Below are 19,683 nucleotides of genomic sequence, written 5' to 3' on the forward strand. Positions count from 1 at the left end.
CCGCACTTGGCCAGCTGGTAGACTATGCCGAAAACCCGTGTCACTCTGAGAGGAGACCCGTGCTCTGTAGTGAGCCGGCGATGAGTTGATCATGATGATGAAGATTTTTAATTACCTAAGTACGTAACACGGATTATGCAACTTTGCTTTTGTCCAAGTTTTTTACCTAATCTTCTAAATATATAAAAGGAAAAGGTGACTGACTGACTGATTGACTGACTGACTGATCTATCAACGCACAGCTCAAACTACTGGACGGATCGGGCTGAAATTTGGCATGCAGATAGCTATTATGACGTAGGCATCCGCTAAGAAAGGATTTTTGAAAATTCAACTCCTAAGGGGGTGAAATAGGGGTTTGAAATTTTGTAGTCCACGCGGACGAAGTCGCGAACATAAGCTAGTATTACATAAAAGGAAAAGGTGACTGACTGACTGATTGACTGACTGACTGATCTATCAACGCACAGCTCAAACTACTGGACGGATCGGGCTGATATTTGGCATGCAGAATGCAGATAACTGTTATGACGTAGTCATCCGCTAAGAAAGGATTTTTAAAAATTCAACCCCTTAAGGGTCGAAATAGGGGTTTGAAATTTGTGTAGTCCACGCGGACGAAGTCGCCAGCATAAGCTAGTCATATTATAAGCAGTCAATAACACAATGGTCGAATACTTATCTAGAGTCAACACCATAACGACATACATTCCAAGAAAAATATAGAGGTTGAATTACAACATAATATTGTAAGTATTGGTAACATTCTTTTATATTATAATTAAGTATAACTAGCTTATGCTCGCGACTGCATCCGCGCGGACTACACAAATTTCAAACCCCTATTTCACCTCCTTATGGGTTGAATTTTCCAAAATCCTTTCTTAGCGGATGCCTACGTCATAATAGCTATCTGCATACCAAATTTCAGCCCGATCCGTCCAGTAGTTTGAGCTGTGCGTTGATAGATCAGTCAGTCAGTCACCTTTTCCTTTTATATATTTAGATATCGCTATCGGTTTAAATAACATCTTAATTTTCGAGGCTAAGCCCCACACAAGGTCTTGACATGTTATGCTTACCCAATTTCTTAAGAAAACAATAAAATGTTGACCACAAATTACAAAACCCTAGAGCATCTTTGAAGTAGCTAGATACAGTGCGACAAGGCTCTTTTGGCAGTTGAATGACGTTGACAGGGGGGCGCTGTTGGAGAACAAAGGCTTAGAATATTCAAACAAGAACAAAGGGGACACTTGACGGCAACGTTAGTTTTAGATTTTCGCCACGCGCCGAGATAGCCTTGTCGCACTGTAGGTACTAGGACTTAGGAGGAGTAGAATTTTAGAATTTCCGTCGTCGAAAAACATCTGTGGAACCAAAGGAACTGCCTAGGTATATTTCTAACTACAGTGGTGCCCATTCAACTTGCGTTAGACGCATGCGCTAGACCCAGGTCCCAAAGGTCCTCATTTCCGCTGACATTAGCGCATGTCTACTTACATGCGAACCCTGTGGTGCAAGATGGGTGCAATCTGCAAACGCACTCTCTTGCACCCTCTCCCTCATTAGTGACGCACGCGCAACATACGCAATCTAAATATATAAAAGGAAAAGGTGACTGACTGACTGACTGACTGACTGACTGACTGATCTATCAACGCACAGCTCAAACTACTGGACGGATCGGGCTGAAATTTGGCTTGCAGATAGGTAGCTATTAGGTATGATAAATTAAATTAAATTGAATTAAAAATTAAATGACGTAGGCATCCGCTAAGAAAGGATTTTTGAAAGGATTTATGGACGGACGACATCAAACGAGCCCCAGGGAGCCGCAGGATTCAGGCGGCGCAAGACCGTGACATGTGGAAGTCTCTAAAAGTCCTATGTCCAGCAGTGGACGTCTATCGGTTGATGATGATGATGATGTCCTTCAATACATTCCCTTTGGGTACGGATCCCTAAAACTTAATCAGCACGTCATGCGGTCGCAATGGCTGTTATAAAGGTCAACACTCATCTTCATCAACTCATCTCTGAGCCCGTCGGCGGTGAGCTGTTACTCAAACACGCCTACGTTAACTTTGACCTTAACTAACAGCTTTTTTAAGGTATGATTCCGAACCACGCTGCACGCAGCAGCGCTGCCGCAACAGTGCTGTCACCAGCTGTCACAGTCCTGTCGCGGCACTACTGTAGGGCGATTGTCTAAAACCTGCATCAATCATTATTACAATCTCAATTGTTCTGATTAGCTGAATTTGTGCGATTCTTGTTGCAACAATGCATTTTGGCCAATAGTGAGCGAGCATTAACCAATCAGAGATGATTGCGATCGTGACATTGTAGCTGTCAAACAACCGCGGTAGGGCCGCTGATCCCCATACAATCTCTATAAGCTTATATAATGACATTACACTCCGAGCTAGGCAGCAATGTTCCGCTACATTGCTGCCGCGACATTGCTGCCTAGTGCGGAATGTAATGTCATATAAGCTTATAGATATTGTATGGAGACCAGTAGAGCCGTGACAGGACTGTGACAGCTGGGGACAGCACTGTTGCGGCAGCGCTGCTGCGTGCAGTGTGGTACGGAATCATACCTTTAATTTTTTAATGTTTTTACTAGTCATCGCCTGTCACTTTCTTGTCTATAACCTCAAACAAGTGCAACGAAAGTTTAAACAAAAAAAACGGTCAAGTGCGAGTCGGACTCGCATGCGAAGGATTCATTACCATCGTACAAGAAATAACATTTTTTGGCGTCCATTTATTAATTTTCAGGGTTCTGTACCTCAAAAGGTAAAAAGGAACCTGTATAGGATCACTTCGTTGTCTGTCTGTCCGTCTGTCCGCCGTGTCGGGAAAGAGCCACCGAGCAAGTACCGAACGGGCGCCCTCCCGCTTTTCGGCCCATATAACCGCGAGGTTGGTGGGGCCATGGGAGGTGGTGGGTTGTCCGTTGTGTCTGTCAAGAAAACCTATAGGATACTTCCCGTTGACGTTGACCTAGAATCATGAAATTTGGTAGATAGGTAGGTCTTATAGCACTAGTAAAGGAATAAATCCGAAAACCGTGAATTTGTGGTTACATCACAAAATTTTTTTACAAAAAAAATAAAAACCGACTTCGATACACAAACACTAAAAATTGAAAAATAATTTAATTTATTACCGAATATATTATGTATACAAGAGTTAATATAGTTCCATAATAATACTTTTTGGTGCCGGTGCCAATTAGCTTTAGCTGCGCGAATCGTCTAGACTTCATATTTTTATGAGACTCCACAATGGCACCTCATTGGCACCGACCCCAAAAAATATTATTATGGAACTATATTAACTCTTGTATACATAATATATTCGGTAATAAATTAAATTATTTTTCAATTTTTAGTGTTTGTGTATCGAAGTCGGTTTTTATTTTTTTTGTAAAAATTTTTATTTCACAATTTTTAGTGGTCCCACGGAATTATGCTATGACTGGTTAAAAATCTACTGTTTACTAAGCTATTAGACTGATTGCGAGCAATTTACTCTTATCCGTTGAGGAGTTCCAGTATCTATCTTCAAAGATGTTCATCAGATCTTCACCAAATTTAAATGGGACCAACTTTGAAGTATACCCTTTCAAACAAAAAAAGAATTTTCCAAATCGGTCCAGGCGTCTTCGAGTAATCGGGGAACATACATAAAAAAAAAAAAAAAGATTCCGACGAATTGAGAACCTCCTCCTTTTTTTGAAGTCGGTTAAAAAGATACGCCCCGCACACCTGCACGTCACCCGCGCCCGACTGTGGGCTGTGCGGGGCGTCCGCACTCCGATCGCCATGTCAACCTGTCGCGTACTATAGATCCCTAACTAAAGATAAGTATCTACTCAATTGTGTACAAAGGTAATGTTGTGTACACGAATTTAATTTGTATTTACTTATGTAACAGAAAAAATACATAAAGTTACATAAGTGTTGTATAAAACAGAGTTTTTTCCCGCAATTACCACGTAGTCTGAGATTAGAGTGATGGCCGCTAATTATTGTGTTGTAAATATTTAAGCCATTGTCTTTCGAAAGATGTCTTCCACCGATGTGCCTACGATTAGAGGAGCTCATCTCGAGTGTGCCCAAGTGCGCAGCATACATCCGTAAAGTTTGCGACAGGTCATGGAAATCGGGGGGGTTTTTTATTTATTTATTTTTATTTTGACAAAATAAAAAGTGAACAATTTACACCATACACCAAAGCACTAGATAAAAAGCCGATACTGGTGTTGGCAGTTTGCAGCCCAAAAAGACCGTAGTCTGTGCTAGGGCTGACAAAGTTTATCGATCTCTCACAGTATGAGGCAGGGGAACGCCCCGCACACCCGCACGTCTACCGCGCTATCCCGCACCGGGTTAGGTTAGGTTAGGTTGATTCTCATTTAGGGGTGCCAGCCAGGTAACCTTCCAGTGTGCCTGGGTGCTGCTGGTCCCTTTTGGATACGTCCGAGGGGAAGAGCACTATTCGGGCCGGTACACCCCGGTAACATCACCGGGGCCGGTCTTCTGCACGGACCTCGTCTCATCGGCGGGGAACTACAACCGGCTACGGGAATTCGCGCACCATTGGCATAAGAGGCGAAGCAGCTCGGAGCGTGCAGGTGCCAGGCCGGCACCACGGAGGAGCAGCAGCGGAGATCACAGCTGTGCTAGTGACGTCTAGCCCCCAAGGGGGGAGAGTGAGCATAAGGGACAAGGAAGAGACAAAATAATTTGTAGGGAGTCAAGAAGGCGCCCCGGGAAAATGCCAAGAGCAAGTACCGAACGGGCGCCCTCCCGCGATTCGGCCCATATAACCGAGAGGTTGGTGGGGCCATGGGAGGTGGAGGGTTGTCCCCGGTAACATGGCTAATAATTTCTCTTCGGGGATATTGTTAGCTATGGCTAATGACTTGGCAGCAGTGGCGTGCAGCTCATAGAAGCATAAACGCACTGCTTACCCTCATTGTAATAAATCAATGCTTATTTTTCATTATAACCTGCCGTAAAATAAGTTCATACCTAAATGCATACCCTGGCTTGAACTCCTGTGCACGCCACTGCTTGGCAGGGGGAAGGTTTCTGCGCGTGTCCCTCTGACTAGCAAAGGGCTAGCAGAGGCGAAAGATGAGACGCGGGCGACGTGCGCGGGATCACGTTGCCGGCCCGTACTTGGGTCTCCGGGAGGTGCACATAGTTGGTGCGCCTCGGACGGGCGGCGCGGGGGACCTCGTGAGTGGGTCCCTGGTGGAGGGTCGCCTCGGCGGACGTCGCTGGCTGGGTCGCGGTTGATTGTTTCGGTGTTCCCGTGACCCAGTCGCGAGGCGACGCGCAGGAGCGCCGCTGGGTTTTAGTGGATATTCCGGTCGCCTCTCGGCCGGCGAGTCCCACATACCTTCCCTCCAGTTGGTTGTCTGGTTGGGTAGCTGCCAATCCGCACTAGGACAGCGTGGTAGACTATGGCCTAACCCCTTCTCATTTTCACCCATGCTCAGTATATGGTTCTTCTCTCAGAATGAGAAGTTTTTTATTCACTTTTTAACGAAGCTTTTTAATCACAATTTTTAATTAAGTAGGCACGGGTTTTAAGATCTATATAAAAATGTTTTGCTTGCTTATCCGTTGGGTAATGTCGGTTATTTTGGTTCTCGTATATATAGGAAACATCATGGGAAAAATAAGGATATTATACAGTTACTTACTTGGCTTATCCTACTACGAGACGGCCCTTGCGTATTGTCCCATAAGGAGAGTATAATTTCGAAATAGTGATGGGAAAGGGCAACGCTTCCTGAATCGATGTAGCCAGAGAACACGCTGGTATTTCAATAGATATCGACAAAACTGTGCTGCTATAATAGATGGCATAACCTTTGCTTCATACTTTCCAATGACCCGAGTTACGGCAGCTAGTGATGCAACTGCGATGCGTATCGATAGATTATAATATTAATTGTAACTATCATTATTGTAAATTAACTTCAGAGTAAGATCAAGAATTGTGATCTTTTTAGGGTTCTTTCCGTACCCGCAGGGCGTTTGTGCACTCATCCGTGATTTCACGGATCCGTCAACAAAACACGAATCGAATGTACGTATTTGTATGACGGCCACTTTGAAGAATCACGGATACGAACCGAATCCGAATGAGTGCACAAACACCCGAAGAGTGTCAACGGGATAATATTACTAAGCCTCTATTGTCCGTCCGTCTGTCCGTCTGTCAGTCTGTCAACGAGCTTTGTCTCATGAACCGTAAAAGGTAGAGGGTTGAAATTTTCAGAGTGCATGTATTTCTATTGCCGTTACAAAAAGAAAATAAACTTTTCAAAATGGCCGCCGTGTAAATTAAAAAAAATAAAAGAAGATAGTGTTATATCTTGTACGATGGTACAGAACCCTTCGTGTGCGAGTCGCGCTTGACCGGTTTTATTATTTACACGATCCAATTAATTTACTGGCTCGTCTTGATATCGATCAAAATAATGTTATCTTCAATACAAATTACAAATAGCGTTGCAGCGAAACCAAAATAAACTTTAAAAAAACTGTAAATTATTAACCTTAAGAAATTGGTTTAAATTTAAAATACTGATTAAATTATTGTTTTATTGTTCTGTGGGTATATTTAATAAAATCCATACTTCCATTTTAACATCACAAATGCAAAAGTATGTATGTTTGTCCATCTGTCCCATCTAGTAAATAAGTAATAATAAAATTACTAAGTTGTTAGATTAATGTAGACAGGCGAAACTATTTTTGTCGTTGAGCATTTTCCCTAACTTATTGTTTTTATTGTGAATATTAAGAAAATTTCTGGACGAAATAAGAAAAACATTAAATTATATCGATGTTTTCCTTCACGTCACTGACAATAAATTATTATTATATCACAACATGCATAAAATACGTTCCTAACGTAAAGTGATTATGGCAAGACTGCTTAATTATTAATGTAGGAATTTAACTTTTTAACATAATATTTTATTATCATGTTTACATTTTTAGGGTTCCGTACCTCAAAAGGAAAACTGAACCCTTATAGGATCACTTTGTTGTCTGTCTGTCTGTCTGCCTGTCCGTCTGTCTGTCAAGAAACCTACAGGGTACTTCCCGTTGACCTAGAATCGTGAAATTTGGCAGGTAGGTAGATCTTATAGCTGACATTTGGGGAAAAATCTGAAAACCGTGAATTTGTGGTTACATCACACATAAAAAATAAAATTGTGGTCATGAACTAATAATTAGTATTTTCAATTTTCTAAGTAAGATAGTATATCAAGTGGGGTATCATATGAAAGGTCTGCACCTGTGCATTCTAAAACAGATTTTTATTTATTTTTATGTATCATAGTTTTTGAATTATCCTGTAAAATGTTGAAAAAATACGACTACAGTACAGGGTACGGAACCCTCATTGCGCGAGCCTGACTCGCACTTGGCCGGTTTTTACTATGCTGTTCGGTTTTTATATACTTTAACATAACAAAGGATTAGAAATTAATTGGAAATAGTAGAAATTATCCTACGGGCCTCTCATTTCTGATTTGATCACGTAGAGAAACTCTAAGCATAGCTATCTCCATCACCCGCTGAGTGACTACGTAGTGATTCGTAGGAGAACCAGAGTAACCGACATAGCTCAACGGGTTGCGAAACTGAAGTGGCAATGGGCGCGCACATAGCTCGAAAAATCCCGGGCAAGGGCGAGAAGAGACTCGCGCACTGAGGGTTTTTTCGACATTTTGCATGATAAATCAAAAACTATTATGCATAAAAATAAATAAAAATCTGTTTTAGAATGTACAGGTAGAGCCCTTTCATATGATATCCCACTTGGTATAGTTATCTTACATTGAAATTTTTAAAAAACTAATTAAGTATTCGTTCATGAATATATTTTTGTTTGTAACTTAACCACAAATTCACGGTTAGGATTTATTCCTTTACTTGTGCTATAAGAAGGAATCGACATGCAGCTCACTCCAGCAATACGCGGGTCAACAATAGGTAGGTACTTCAAACATGGCAATCATTATGGTAAATCCTTCCTCTAAAGAGTCTAAAGGTTCTATCATAATCATAAATCATAAATCCTTTATTTTGCTAGAATACATGTCACAATGGTAGTTAATTTTTAAGGTAAGTAAGAATCAATGTAATCAGCCATTTCTGGCATGCAATTTTTTTTCTATTATAACACAATTAATAAAATTCTAATAATTATTAGCATAGTTAAATTCATTAAATATTAAATATTTTTACAATCTAACTCAAGTTTAATTCTAGTCAACTTAACCTACTGTGCCAACATTTCATTGATTGAATAAAAACATTTATCTATTAGCCACTTACTTTCTGTACTGTAAATATTCATGGGCGGCGATAATCATCTCTACTCGTTTGCTCACTATTTTTATTAAAAAAAAAGCGAATTGTTGAAATGAGCAACGCCGTGTTTCTTGTTGGTTCTTCTCGGTGTCTTATTATCAGTAATTATCAGTAGGTACAGTACTCGGCAGAAAATATTGTACATCGACCTTTAGAATGAGATTTCGGCTTTGTAGAGCGTTGTCTCTGTCACTCATACTTATATGACGTTTTGTCGGTCTCAACGACAGAGACAATGCTCTACAAAACCGCTATCTCTTTCTAATGTCGATGTACATTATTTTCTGCCGCGTACTGTACTATCACTTGTCTTCGTTTGTGCTAGCGTTCTAATTACACCCTGTATAATATGGATGGTAATGATTTGATGAAGAAAATGTGGATGGTAATGATTTGAAGAAGAAAATGTCGGGTGTGTAAACAGACTGGCATTCACTGAAAGGGGAAAATATGAGTTTTAAAATGGCGTGGGCGTTGGCAAGTCACCACTCTCCTGTTTATTTGAACTCCGAAGATGCTAATTTTTAGTTAGCAGTGACGGTGTGTGTTTTACAAATAAAACTATATTGCGCGTATTAGAAATATTAGACATGCGCAGGGCATCGCATAGTGTGGAAAACGAACTTTCCAGTTTCACCGCAGAATCCTTTTAGCGTTTGTTGTCCGGCGACCTTCGCGAGTGACAGGCGGTAGCGATTTTCAAAACAATAATATCTACCGAGCTCGCTTGGTGTGACGTGACCCAGAAAATATACCTATACCTAACCTAAATTTTTGTTCGAATAACCACAGAATCTGTGGAAATTACCATAAAATCTAAATATATAAAATGAAAAGGTGACTGACTGATCAATCAAAACACAGCTCACACTACTCGACTGATCAGGCTGAAATTTGGCATGCAGATAGCTATTATGTCGTGGGCATCCGCTAAGAAAGGATTTTTGAAAATTCAACCCCTAAGTGGGTGAAATAGGGGTTTGAAATTTGTGTAGTCCACGCTGACGAAGTATTAAAATTTATAAATTTTATGGCTTGGGAAATAAATATCTAATTTCAAATTGACAAGTGAACAAAGCACAATAAGATTATTTTATAACATAATATTCATCATATTACAATAGCTGATGAACGGCGGGCTCTTAAAGCCTGCAGCAGTTTTACTTGCTTAGTGGGGACCATTTTGTTTTGTTCAATGTGGGTGCAAAACAACCTTACTTTTTATTATATGCTATACTTAATGCTTGAAATACTATTATTAGGGTTCCGTACCCGAGTCGGCCGTACCTCATGTACCATAATAAATAGAGAGCTAACATTTTTACAAGTGTGTATTTATTGCCACTATAACAACAGATAATCAAAATTTTAAAATGGCTGCCATGAAAATTAAAAAAGTGTTATTTCTTTTACGATGGTACGGAACCCTTCGTGCTCGAGTCCGACTCGCACTTTATCGATTTTTACTATAATATACCATTTAGTTGTAAGATTAAGATAACATGTGACAGAACAAAATTATTATCTTCCTTCTTTCAAATATGGATTATCCGCTTAAGCTTATTAATTCGCTGCTTAGGACGCTTTCTCATATGAGCTTGTACCAAAAGCAATTTTGCGTAATTCACACGGAAGCAAGATGAGTGTGACTGACATAATGATTTGCGTATTACCAGCAAATACAGGCAGGTGCCTCCAACATTTTTAACCGCGAAAAAGAAAAACCGCTTAAGTGCGAGTCGGACTCCAACTCAAAGGGTTCTGTAATCTGTACCTTATTTTCTGTCGATATTTTTATTGGCCGCCATTTTGAAATTTTCATTACTTATGCGGCAATAAAAATACACATTCTATGATTTTAACACTCTAATAAAATTATTCCTGTAGGGTGCCAAGTTTGCTTGGTTCGGCACTGTATGTATAGTACGCGACAGGTCGAGATGGCAACCGCGGTATGAGACGGGGGCGCCCCGCACACCCTTGCGTCACCCGTGCTATCTTGCACCGGGTTAGCGCGGAGGCTGTGCGGGTGTGCGGGGCGTCCCCACCCTGACTGTCATCTCGACCTGTGGCGTAGGTACCCCGGTCAGAGTGAACTGGAGTGAGTGAGCTGCTGAGCTCTTGGTTTAATCCTGAATCGACATCTGTCAAATTATATTACGTAAGTATTTGAGCAACTGGGATGACGTGAAAATCTTTGTCACGCTGCCACGGCGGCCCGTGTCACATACTTCTTATCTTCTTCTTCTCCACTCGGGGCTGGTTTGCGCACTTAAACGTTTCCGTCTGTCACATACTTATAGTCGTCGCAAAATCTCGCTGCCCGCGGGGCAAAAATAGGTACCTACTTCTTTTGTTGGAAAAGCAAAAGAAGCTCTCTTGCTTTTGAGATTTTGCTACAAGTATAGTCGTTTCTTACACTATTGGCGCCTTCATGTGAATTCAAGTGAACTCAAGATTTCGCGTTTTTCTCTTATAATATTAGCACCGCAATTGCGTCGGAATGTAATTTTGCTTTACTTTTACGAGCTGTGAATCTTTTTCTTCAGTCCTAGTTAAGATTCTTCTTCTTCTTCTTCTTCCTTACCTTATCCCACGCTACGTGGGGTCGGCACAACATGTCTTCTTCTTCCACTCATTCCTGTCATTCGTCAACGTATTATCCACTTCTTTTTCACGCATATCCTCTTTCACGCAATCCATCCACCTTTTCTTTGGTCGTCCTCTCCTCTTTTTTCCTTCCACATGCATACTTAACATTCTTCTAGTGACATGGCTTTCTTCCCTCCGCATTATATGCCCATACCATGCCAGCCTATTACCCCTCATCTTTTCTACCACTGGCGCTACTTTCAAACTACCCCTTATATATTCATTTCTTATCTTATCCATCCTTGTCACACCACACATCCATCTCAACATTCGCATTTCAGTCGCATGTACTCGCCTTTCATCCGTCCCTTTTACCGCCCAACATTCTGAACCATACAATGTGACAGGTCTAACGACTAGTTAAGATTATTGTAGGTTATAAACTTATAACTATAAGTCTACTATCTGAGCCCGCGACTTCGCCCACGTAGATTTAGGTTTTTAAAAATGCCGTGGGAACTCTTTGATTCACCGGGATAAAAAGTAGCCTATGTTACTCTACACGTCTTTAACTATACCCATATAAAAAAATCACGTCGATCCGTAGCCCTGTTGCGGCTAGATTGAAGGACACACCAACAAACCAAACACACTTTCGCATTTTATAATATGGGTTGTAGAATTGGTAGTAGTTATACCCCTAAGTCGTAGACTGAGTAACAAACCTAGACAAAGGAACGTTTGCTTTCTCATTCACACTAAAAAGAGAGCACAGATAAGGTTACTGATGTGATAAACAGAGAGGCAGCTAACCTATTTTTGTCCGTTATCGTGTAACCGATTTTTTTCAAGGACTAGGTACAACTTTAGTTGCAAAACAAACTTTGAGAATTCGTGGCGTCATTGTATTTTTCATTAGTTAGTTACTTCTTTTCACTTAAAAAACGTTTTAATACAAATATTGTTGATCGGTTAATACAAATATTGACTACTAAACAATGGTAATTGTCGTGTTATTCATCGTTACGTCGTGCTAACGCTATCTCAGACGCGGTTACAGAGTAGGTACTTTAGTCTAGCTTTTATACTCAGTCTACGCCCTAAGTTCAAGGTACGCTCTTCCGGCCACCCTTCCTTGGCTCCTGTCACATTTGACATACCTATTAATATAGTTCGAGTAGGTACCTACCTTTAAATAAATATTAAAACCAAAAATGCAAAATATATAATATCAACCTCTATAGTTCTAAGCAAAGCTACCAAACTTACCTATGTCTATAGTTCGCAACAGGTCGAGATGCCAATGATCGGGGTATGAGGCGGGGGGCGTTCCCTCCCCGATTGCCATTTCGAACTGTCGCGTACTAATACTATTGGAATTTTTAATTTCATAAGGAGTAGACCACATTGTCATCATGATCAACCCATCATTGGCCTACTACTGAGCATGGGTATCCTCTCAGAATAAGAAGAGTAAGGGAGTACACTATGTGTTTTAACAAAACAATTCACTGTTTCAGCACATTTCACAACAAAAAATCTCTACAAGCTATTATAATCAAGGGCTTATTCACTAAACTTCAAATCTTTCCCAATCTTCGTCCGGCGTAATTCCTACTAGTCTCTTGGACTCTTCCCACAGGCTTTCTGTTAAAACTGTATCATTGGCAAACCAAGTGCTGTAAAACTCACTGCAATCCCTAAAATGTTTCCCACTCAAACCTGCAACTCTTTGATCTACTGCTAAGAACACAGGCATTGTTGCAACCCTATGTAACGGTCTTCCAAATATATAAAGTAAAGTATTCATTGTTGTTTCCCAAAACGAACTGTTGTAATTCCTGAAAAACTCTGACTTGCCTATACCAGGATCCATACTGTATACACCAACGCCACTGTCTTTTATTCTTCTATCCATTTCCACTGAAAAAAGTACATTCGCTAACTTCGCATTGCAATAATATCCAAAATTCGTATACCTCCCAATAGCATTCATGTGGTCTATTTCTATTTGCCCGAGAATAAGAGCTAAAGACGATACGTTTACAATTCTGCTCGGTGCTGATGATTTAAGCAACGGGTATAGAAGAAAAGTTAGTAGAAAAGCTCCAAAGTAGTTGACCTGCATCATTGCATGTAAATTGTCTCCAGTTAATTTGTCTTCTAAACCAATAGCGCCGATATTATTTATTAGTATGTTCAACTTCGGTTCAAATGTTTGCACTTCGTTGGCGAAATTTCGTATCGATTTGAGCGATTGAAAATCCATTTGTCTGGTGTCAATTTTCTCGTTTCCTGAACTTTGGATGATTTGGTGTTTTGCTGCTTCTAGCTTGGCAGGGTTTCGACTAGCGATGATGACTTTGGCTCCTCGTTTGGCCAAGTTTTTAGCGACTTCCAGACCTGTTCCGGATGTTGCTCCAGTTATTAAAGCCACTTTTCCATCTAAGCGCACGTCAGTTTCACAGTTAGTAAAATCGTCTAAAACACGCATAGTGAGAAATTTAACTAGCTTTATGGACAAGTTTCAGTTAGTAGGTATAAGATACTAAGTACCTAATCTTGAATCGAGCTCCGATTACACTATATTTCTATTTCAGTGAAAATTGAAAAAATATTTGAGGAACGGAAGACGCGACGTTGTATACTTATTATTCGTCGTCCAGTATAGTTCAAAGCAAATCTAATACTGTACCGTTGTAAATATTACGTTGAACAAGCTAACAACTATGTACACTATGAAATAAGGTCAAGATTGTGTGGTGTAGTAGATAATATCTGCACTAATAGAGGTACTTAAAGGGCTTTGAAGGTTTTTGCTTACCTAACGGCACATGAGTGATCTAATTTGGTAGTCTCCAAGTCTTAGTAGGTTTTCTTTTTTCCAAAATAGCGGTATTGTACGAGACAAAATAATAAGAAACCTCAGAGTCACTCAGCGGGCGATGGAGAGAGCTATGTTTGGAGTTTCTCTACGTGATCAAATCAGAAATGAGGAGATCCGTAGGAGAACTAGAGTAACCGACATAGCTCAACGGGTTGCGAAGCTGAAGTGGCAATGGCAGGGCACGTAGTTCGTAAAACCCACAGATAACTTTTATCTATGGTAAAACCGATAGACTTTGGGGTCCCAAGGTGCTGGAATGGCGACCTCGCACCGGAAGACGCAGCGTTGGAAGACCTCCCACTAGGTGGATGGACAACATCAGACGAGTCGCAGGGAGCCGCTGGATTCAGGCGGCGCAAAACCGTGCCGGGTAGAAGTCCCTATAAGAGACCTATCCTATGTCCAGCAGTGGACGTCTATCGGTTGTTGTTGTTGATGATGATGATGATGATGAGACAAAATTATATTGTACGCGAAAGGCGCTGTACCTGTCTTTTGTGTCACGATTTTTTTTGTATTTCAATCATTACGTACCTACAATTTTTGTTTACGTTAACTAGGTATGCGCCTAAAGTATAGATCCTTAAAAGCTCAACGGTTAAAGGAGCGGACTGAAATCCGAAAGGTCGCCGGTTCAACCCCCACCACCATTGACTTATATATTACTTCGTATGGACAGGGTTATTGAACAAACAAAATGGCACCGATTCAGTGGTGCTTTAGTACCTACCTACCAATGCAACCTCAGTGACGTCTGGATTTAAGACGGGTCGTTCATTAGTATCTAAAAGGTGGCGCTGATTTATTTGGTTCCAAAACCGTGAAAAATTTTGTTCGCTTAGGTATATCTTGTCATTTATATCGATGTCCACCACTCACACTAAATAGTCGTACCTACTCCTAGCTCAAGCTTTACGCAGTACGCTTAGTTGGAGGGGAAAGGAGGAAAATAACTCATCGTAAACATGGCTAATATTCTTTAAAAAAATATCTAGTGTTGATGTAGGTATAACTTTTCACGATAACGCGATAACATTAACATAAGGAAAAAGTAAATAAAAAACTTCACGTTTAATGGTAGTAAGTCTTATTTTTATTTCAAAATCAAAAAATCAAAAATAACTAATAATTAATAAGGAGGTTTCCAGCAACGTTCGAAAAATTTTCATAGATGGCGTTAAATACTGTCACCACTAAAGACGAAAAATAATACCTATCTATATTATGATTTATGCTTTAAATTTTTAAATTTAAATCCGATGCGAAATTAATTAATTACCTACAGATTTTGTGGGGAAGAAACGTAAGGAAAATTGCAGTGCAAAATGAAAATTAAGGAAAATGACGACCTCCCTGGCGCAGTGGTGAGCGCTGTGGTCTTAATAGTGGGAGGTCCCGGGTTCGATTCCTGGCAGGGGTTTGGAGTTTTATAATTTCTAAATTTCTGGTCTGGTCTGGTGGGAGGCTTCGGCCGTGGCTAGTTACCACCCTACCGGCAAAGCCGTGCCGCCAAGCGATTTAGCGTTCCGGTACGATGCCGTGTAGAAACCAAAGGGGTATGGGTTTAATAAAAACTGCCATGCCCCTTCCAGGTTAGCCCGCTATCATCTTAGACTGCATCATCACTTACCACCAGGTGAGAATGCAGTCAAGGGCTTGTATCTGAATAAATAAAAAAAAGTGCACGCTATTGATTGACACGACCTAAACATTAAAGCATAGATCATAATATTATAGATAGAGGTATTATTTTTCATCTTTAGTGGTTGTAGCATTCAGCGCTATCTATGAAAATTTTCTCGAACGTTGCCTGGAAACCTCCTTATTTATTCGCTAGTATTACAAGAATACCTAATTACGTCCATACCGTAAAGTACACCCACACCGACGCCGCGCGCCGACAATCTATACGCGACAGGTTGAGATAGCAATCGGGCAGTGGCGTGCACAGTGAAGCCAGGGTAGGCATTAGTTAGGTAGGAACCTGTTTACTGGCAGGTCATAATGAAAAATATGCATTGAGCTATTGCAACTGGGGTAAGCAGTGCATTTATGCCTCTATGACATGCACGCCACTGCAATCGGGGTATGAGGCGGGGGGACGCCTCGCACTCGCCGAGTTAACGCTGGGGCTGTTCGGGTGTGCGGGACGTTCCCTCCCCGATTGCCATCTCGACCTGTCGCTACTACAGTCGCGTAGGTGTGCAATGTGCATGCCAGCAAAATATCCTAGGAGGTGACCGTTCGGCTGACGTTCCTACTTCGTAGTCGTTGAAACCGATAAAACTTCATATAGGTACGAGTCAGAGACAACGCTCTACGAAGCCGAAATCTCTTTCTAAAGGTCGATGCACAATATTCTCTGCCGGCTACTGTACTTCACAGTAAGAGCCGATTTTTCAATCGCCAAATAACATTTGCTTTGACAGTTTTTGTTTTGCCAAAATGTCAATTCTTCACTTAAACTTTATTTGGCGAAAGATCAGCCCAAGTTTAATATGTTCCTAAACAAGAGACTATAGCTTATGCTCGCGACTTCGTCCGCGTAGACTACACAAATTCAAACCCCTATTTCACCCCCTTAGGGGTTGGATTTTCAAAAATCCTTTCTTAGCGGATACCTACGTCATAATAGCTATCTGCATGCCAAATTTCAGCCCGATCCGTCTAGTAGTTTGAGCTGTGCGTTGATAGATCAGTCAGTCAGTCAGTCACCTTTTCATCCATACTAATATTATCCATACTAATATTATAAATGCGAAAGTGTGTTTGTCTGCCTGTCTGTCTGTCTGCTAGCTTTTCACGGCCCAACCGTTCAAACGATTTTGATGAAATTTGGTACAGCGTTAGCTTATATCCCGGGGAAGGACATAGGCTACTTTTTATCCCGAAAAATTAAAGAGTCCCACGGGATTTAAAAAACCTAAATCCACGCGGACGAAGTCGCGGGCATCAGCTAGTTTTATATATTTACATTCTAAATTCTGAATAAATGGACAGGAAATTGAAAAGTTTACTTTTAGGATAATATTAGTACAAAGATCACATCCATCCATACTATACTATATACTATAATACTATATACTTACTATAATATTATAAATGCGAAAGTGTGCCTGTCTGTCTGTCTGTCTGCTAGCTTTTCACGGCTCAACCGTTCAACCGATTTTGACGAAATTTGGTAGAGATAGCTTGCATCCCGGGGAAGGACATAGGCTACTTTTTATCCCGGAAAAACAAAGAGTTCCCACGGGATTTTTAAAAACTAAATCCACGCGGACGAAGTCGCGGGCATCCTCTAGTAGATTACATAAATTCACAATTTTCACACACTATTTGCTTCCCAATCTTCTTCTGGAGTAATCTTTACAATACCTTTCGATATGTCCCACAAAGTGCTGGTCAGTTCTTGATCGCTGACCAACCAGTGATTTATCCACTTCCTACAGAACTTATAATGCTGACCACTTTCCATCTCCAACTCGGGGTTAGATGCCAGTGCCGCGACTTGCTTCCCCACACCTTGTTTTGGCTGCCCTACCACATCCACGAATAACCTTGAAATATTCTTCACCAAATCGGGAAGATTATTCAAAAGATCTGTATCGCGAACCAAAAATGGATCAAAACTATTCGCAGTCACACCACTATCCCTAAAACGATTATCCAATTCTGCTGTGAACAATGCAACCGCTAGCTTAGAATTTGCCAGTAATTCTACAGAATTGTATCTTCCAACATCATTCCAATGGTCGAAGTCTATATGTCCGACGTACATCGACGATGCTGAACTGTTGATTATCCGACTCGGAGCAGAGTTCTTCAACAAAGGCAGCAATAGATACGTAAGAAGGAATGCACCGAAATAGTTCACTTGCATCGTCAAATTGAGTCCATCTTCTGTTAACCGATCCGGTAGTCCGATGGCTCCAGCATTGTTGATGAGGATATCGAGTCGATCTTGTGTGTTGATAGTGTATGCAGCAAAACTTCGAATCGATTTCAGGGATGCCAAATCTATCAGTTTGTGCGATACAAGTTTGTTGTTCGTTATTTTTTGTAATCGATCTCTCGCTCGGGTTAGTTTAGTTTCGTTGCGGCTCGCGATGATAACTTTAGCTCCACGAAGCGCGAGATTTTTTGCTGTTTCGTATCCTATCCCGGAACTTCCTCCTGTCACGATAGCCGTCTTGCCGTCAAGACGAGTGTTCTTATCACATATTGTCATATTTAATGATGTTGCAAGAACAATATTATCAGTTCGGAGTCTACCGAGAGACTACGGTAAACAGGAAACGTATACCATGGACGTGGTCTGCAATGTTATTTGTTATATTTTTTTATATCGGCTGCAATTAAAATTACTTGAACGGCTACTATTGAAACTCGCTTTTTTGTCACTTAATTGATATTGCGAATTTATTTTCAATCGAAATTAATTGAAATCAAATAATTGTTCGTTCATATTTTTTTGGTAAAAATTGCGTTGTTTTGTTAATTTCCAAAAACCTTAAACCTTGGTAACTTAAACAGCTGTTCTTAAAAAAAATGGGGACGTAATAAAATGATTAAGAACTCAATTCATTTTTTATAGCAGTGACAAAACAGTGCTGAAAGGCTTAATTTTTACGATATAAATTTTAACTATTTTGACATTTTATACAGTTATAGTGTACTGATTGGATTAATTTTCGATACGTACTTAGAGATCGTTTAAAACTTTTATATCAAGCAATTAGGTACCTAATTACTACCCATAGTAATATAGGAAGCAAGTATTGAATTATAGTAAGTTCCTTGTAAAGGTAAGTATAATATTATTATGAATTTATTAATAGAAAATTACATATTTTATTATACACCTACGTAATAGGTCTATAACTTATTCTACCTATATTCAATTATTATATACTTAACTATAACTAACCTACCTACTGTTAGAAAATAATGGTAAATTTTCGTGAATAGATACTTAGCTACAGAGTAATAATAAATTATTATTAAGTAATAATCGTCATGTTATTATTAATTAAGACTATTATATTGTGTAAAAACTCTTATCCATCTTTTGGAATACACAACTAGCTTATGCCCGCGACTTCGTCCGCGTGGACTACACATATTTCGAATCCCTATTTTACCCCTTTAGGGGTTGAATTTTCAAAAATCCGTTCTTAGTGGATGTTTACGTCATAATAGCTATCTGCATGCCAAATTTCAGCCCGATCCGTCTAGTAGTTTGAGATGTGCGTTGATAGATTAGTCAGTCAGTCAGTCAGTCAGTCACCTTTTCCTTTTATATATTTAGATAACCACACTGACATCACATATTCTACATTGCACCCGGGCGTAGCCGAGGCGGGTCGCTAACGTGTTTAATATTTTTTTTATAAGGACTAATAGTAGGGCTAAACGTGATTTTCCTGGGAATTACCTACCTATTTTGGTTTTTTTAAGTTTTTACCTGTTTCTTTTAACGAACCGGTTTTTTTAAGTGCTTGAGGTTTTTACGTTTTGCTTATTAATATAAAATCCGCAATTTGTTTTTCTTTTTAGTTCATCAAAACAGTATAACATAGTACTTATCTATTTAAATGTCCTTTTTATATAGGTACCTATGAGTATTATATCTGCTTCTTGTACCTATTCTACTCCCTTTACAAGCTCTCGCACTGCCAAGGGTCACTGGTAGAGATCTCTCATAGCGATAAGTGCGTCCCTGTCCACTTTTGCTCTCTTTTTCTCTTTACTGTAGGTAAATGTTTTTGGTACAAATAAAAAAAA

At 40.2% G+C, this 19,683-nt stretch overlaps 4 protein-coding genes across 6 annotated transcripts in view; 2 read left to right on the forward strand and 2 right to left on the reverse strand.

Annotated features, from left to right (window-relative positions):
* LOC117990006 (ubiquitin-associated protein 1) overlaps window positions 1-19,683 on the forward strand; it is a 184,491-nt gene that overhangs the window by 91,937 nt on the left and 72,871 nt on the right. The window lies entirely within an intron of this gene.
* The window catches only part of Chsy (Chondroitin sulfate synthase), a 144,375-nt gene that overhangs the window by 79,983 nt on the left and 44,709 nt on the right, over window positions 1-19,683 (forward strand). The window contains exon 7 of one of the 3 annotated variants that reach the window (XR_011237769.1): window positions 1,618-1,653. The exons of 1 other annotated variant lie outside the window; for it this stretch is intronic. The gene's annotated coding sequence lies outside the window, so the exon portion shown is untranslated. Of the gene's footprint in view, window positions 1-195; window positions 315-1,617; window positions 1,654-19,683 lie in introns of those variants that run through there. One more of the 3 variants, XR_011237770.1, reaches the window with a different exon arrangement.
* On the reverse strand, window positions 12,287-13,680 carry LOC117990196 (retinol dehydrogenase 11-like). Its single transcript, XM_034977660.2, has one exon. It carries the CDS (start codon window positions 13,504-13,506, stop codon window positions 12,586-12,588), a length of 921 nt encoding a protein of 306 aa, XP_034833551.1. The 5' UTR covers window positions 13,507-13,680; the 3' UTR covers window positions 12,287-12,585.
* Window positions 15,042-18,298, reverse strand: LOC117989867 (retinol dehydrogenase 13-like). The gene has a single exon (XM_069504357.1). The coding sequence runs from the start codon at window positions 18,125-18,127 to the stop codon at window positions 17,225-17,227; it is 903 nt and encodes a 300-aa protein (XP_069360458.1). The 5' UTR covers window positions 18,128-18,298; the 3' UTR covers window positions 15,042-17,224.

This window comes from Maniola hyperantus, chromosome 17 (genome assembly GCF_902806685.2).
Source record: "Maniola hyperantus chromosome 17, iAphHyp1.2, whole genome shotgun sequence".
Lineage (NCBI taxonomy): Eukaryota > Metazoa > Arthropoda > Insecta > Lepidoptera > Nymphalidae > Maniola > Maniola hyperantus.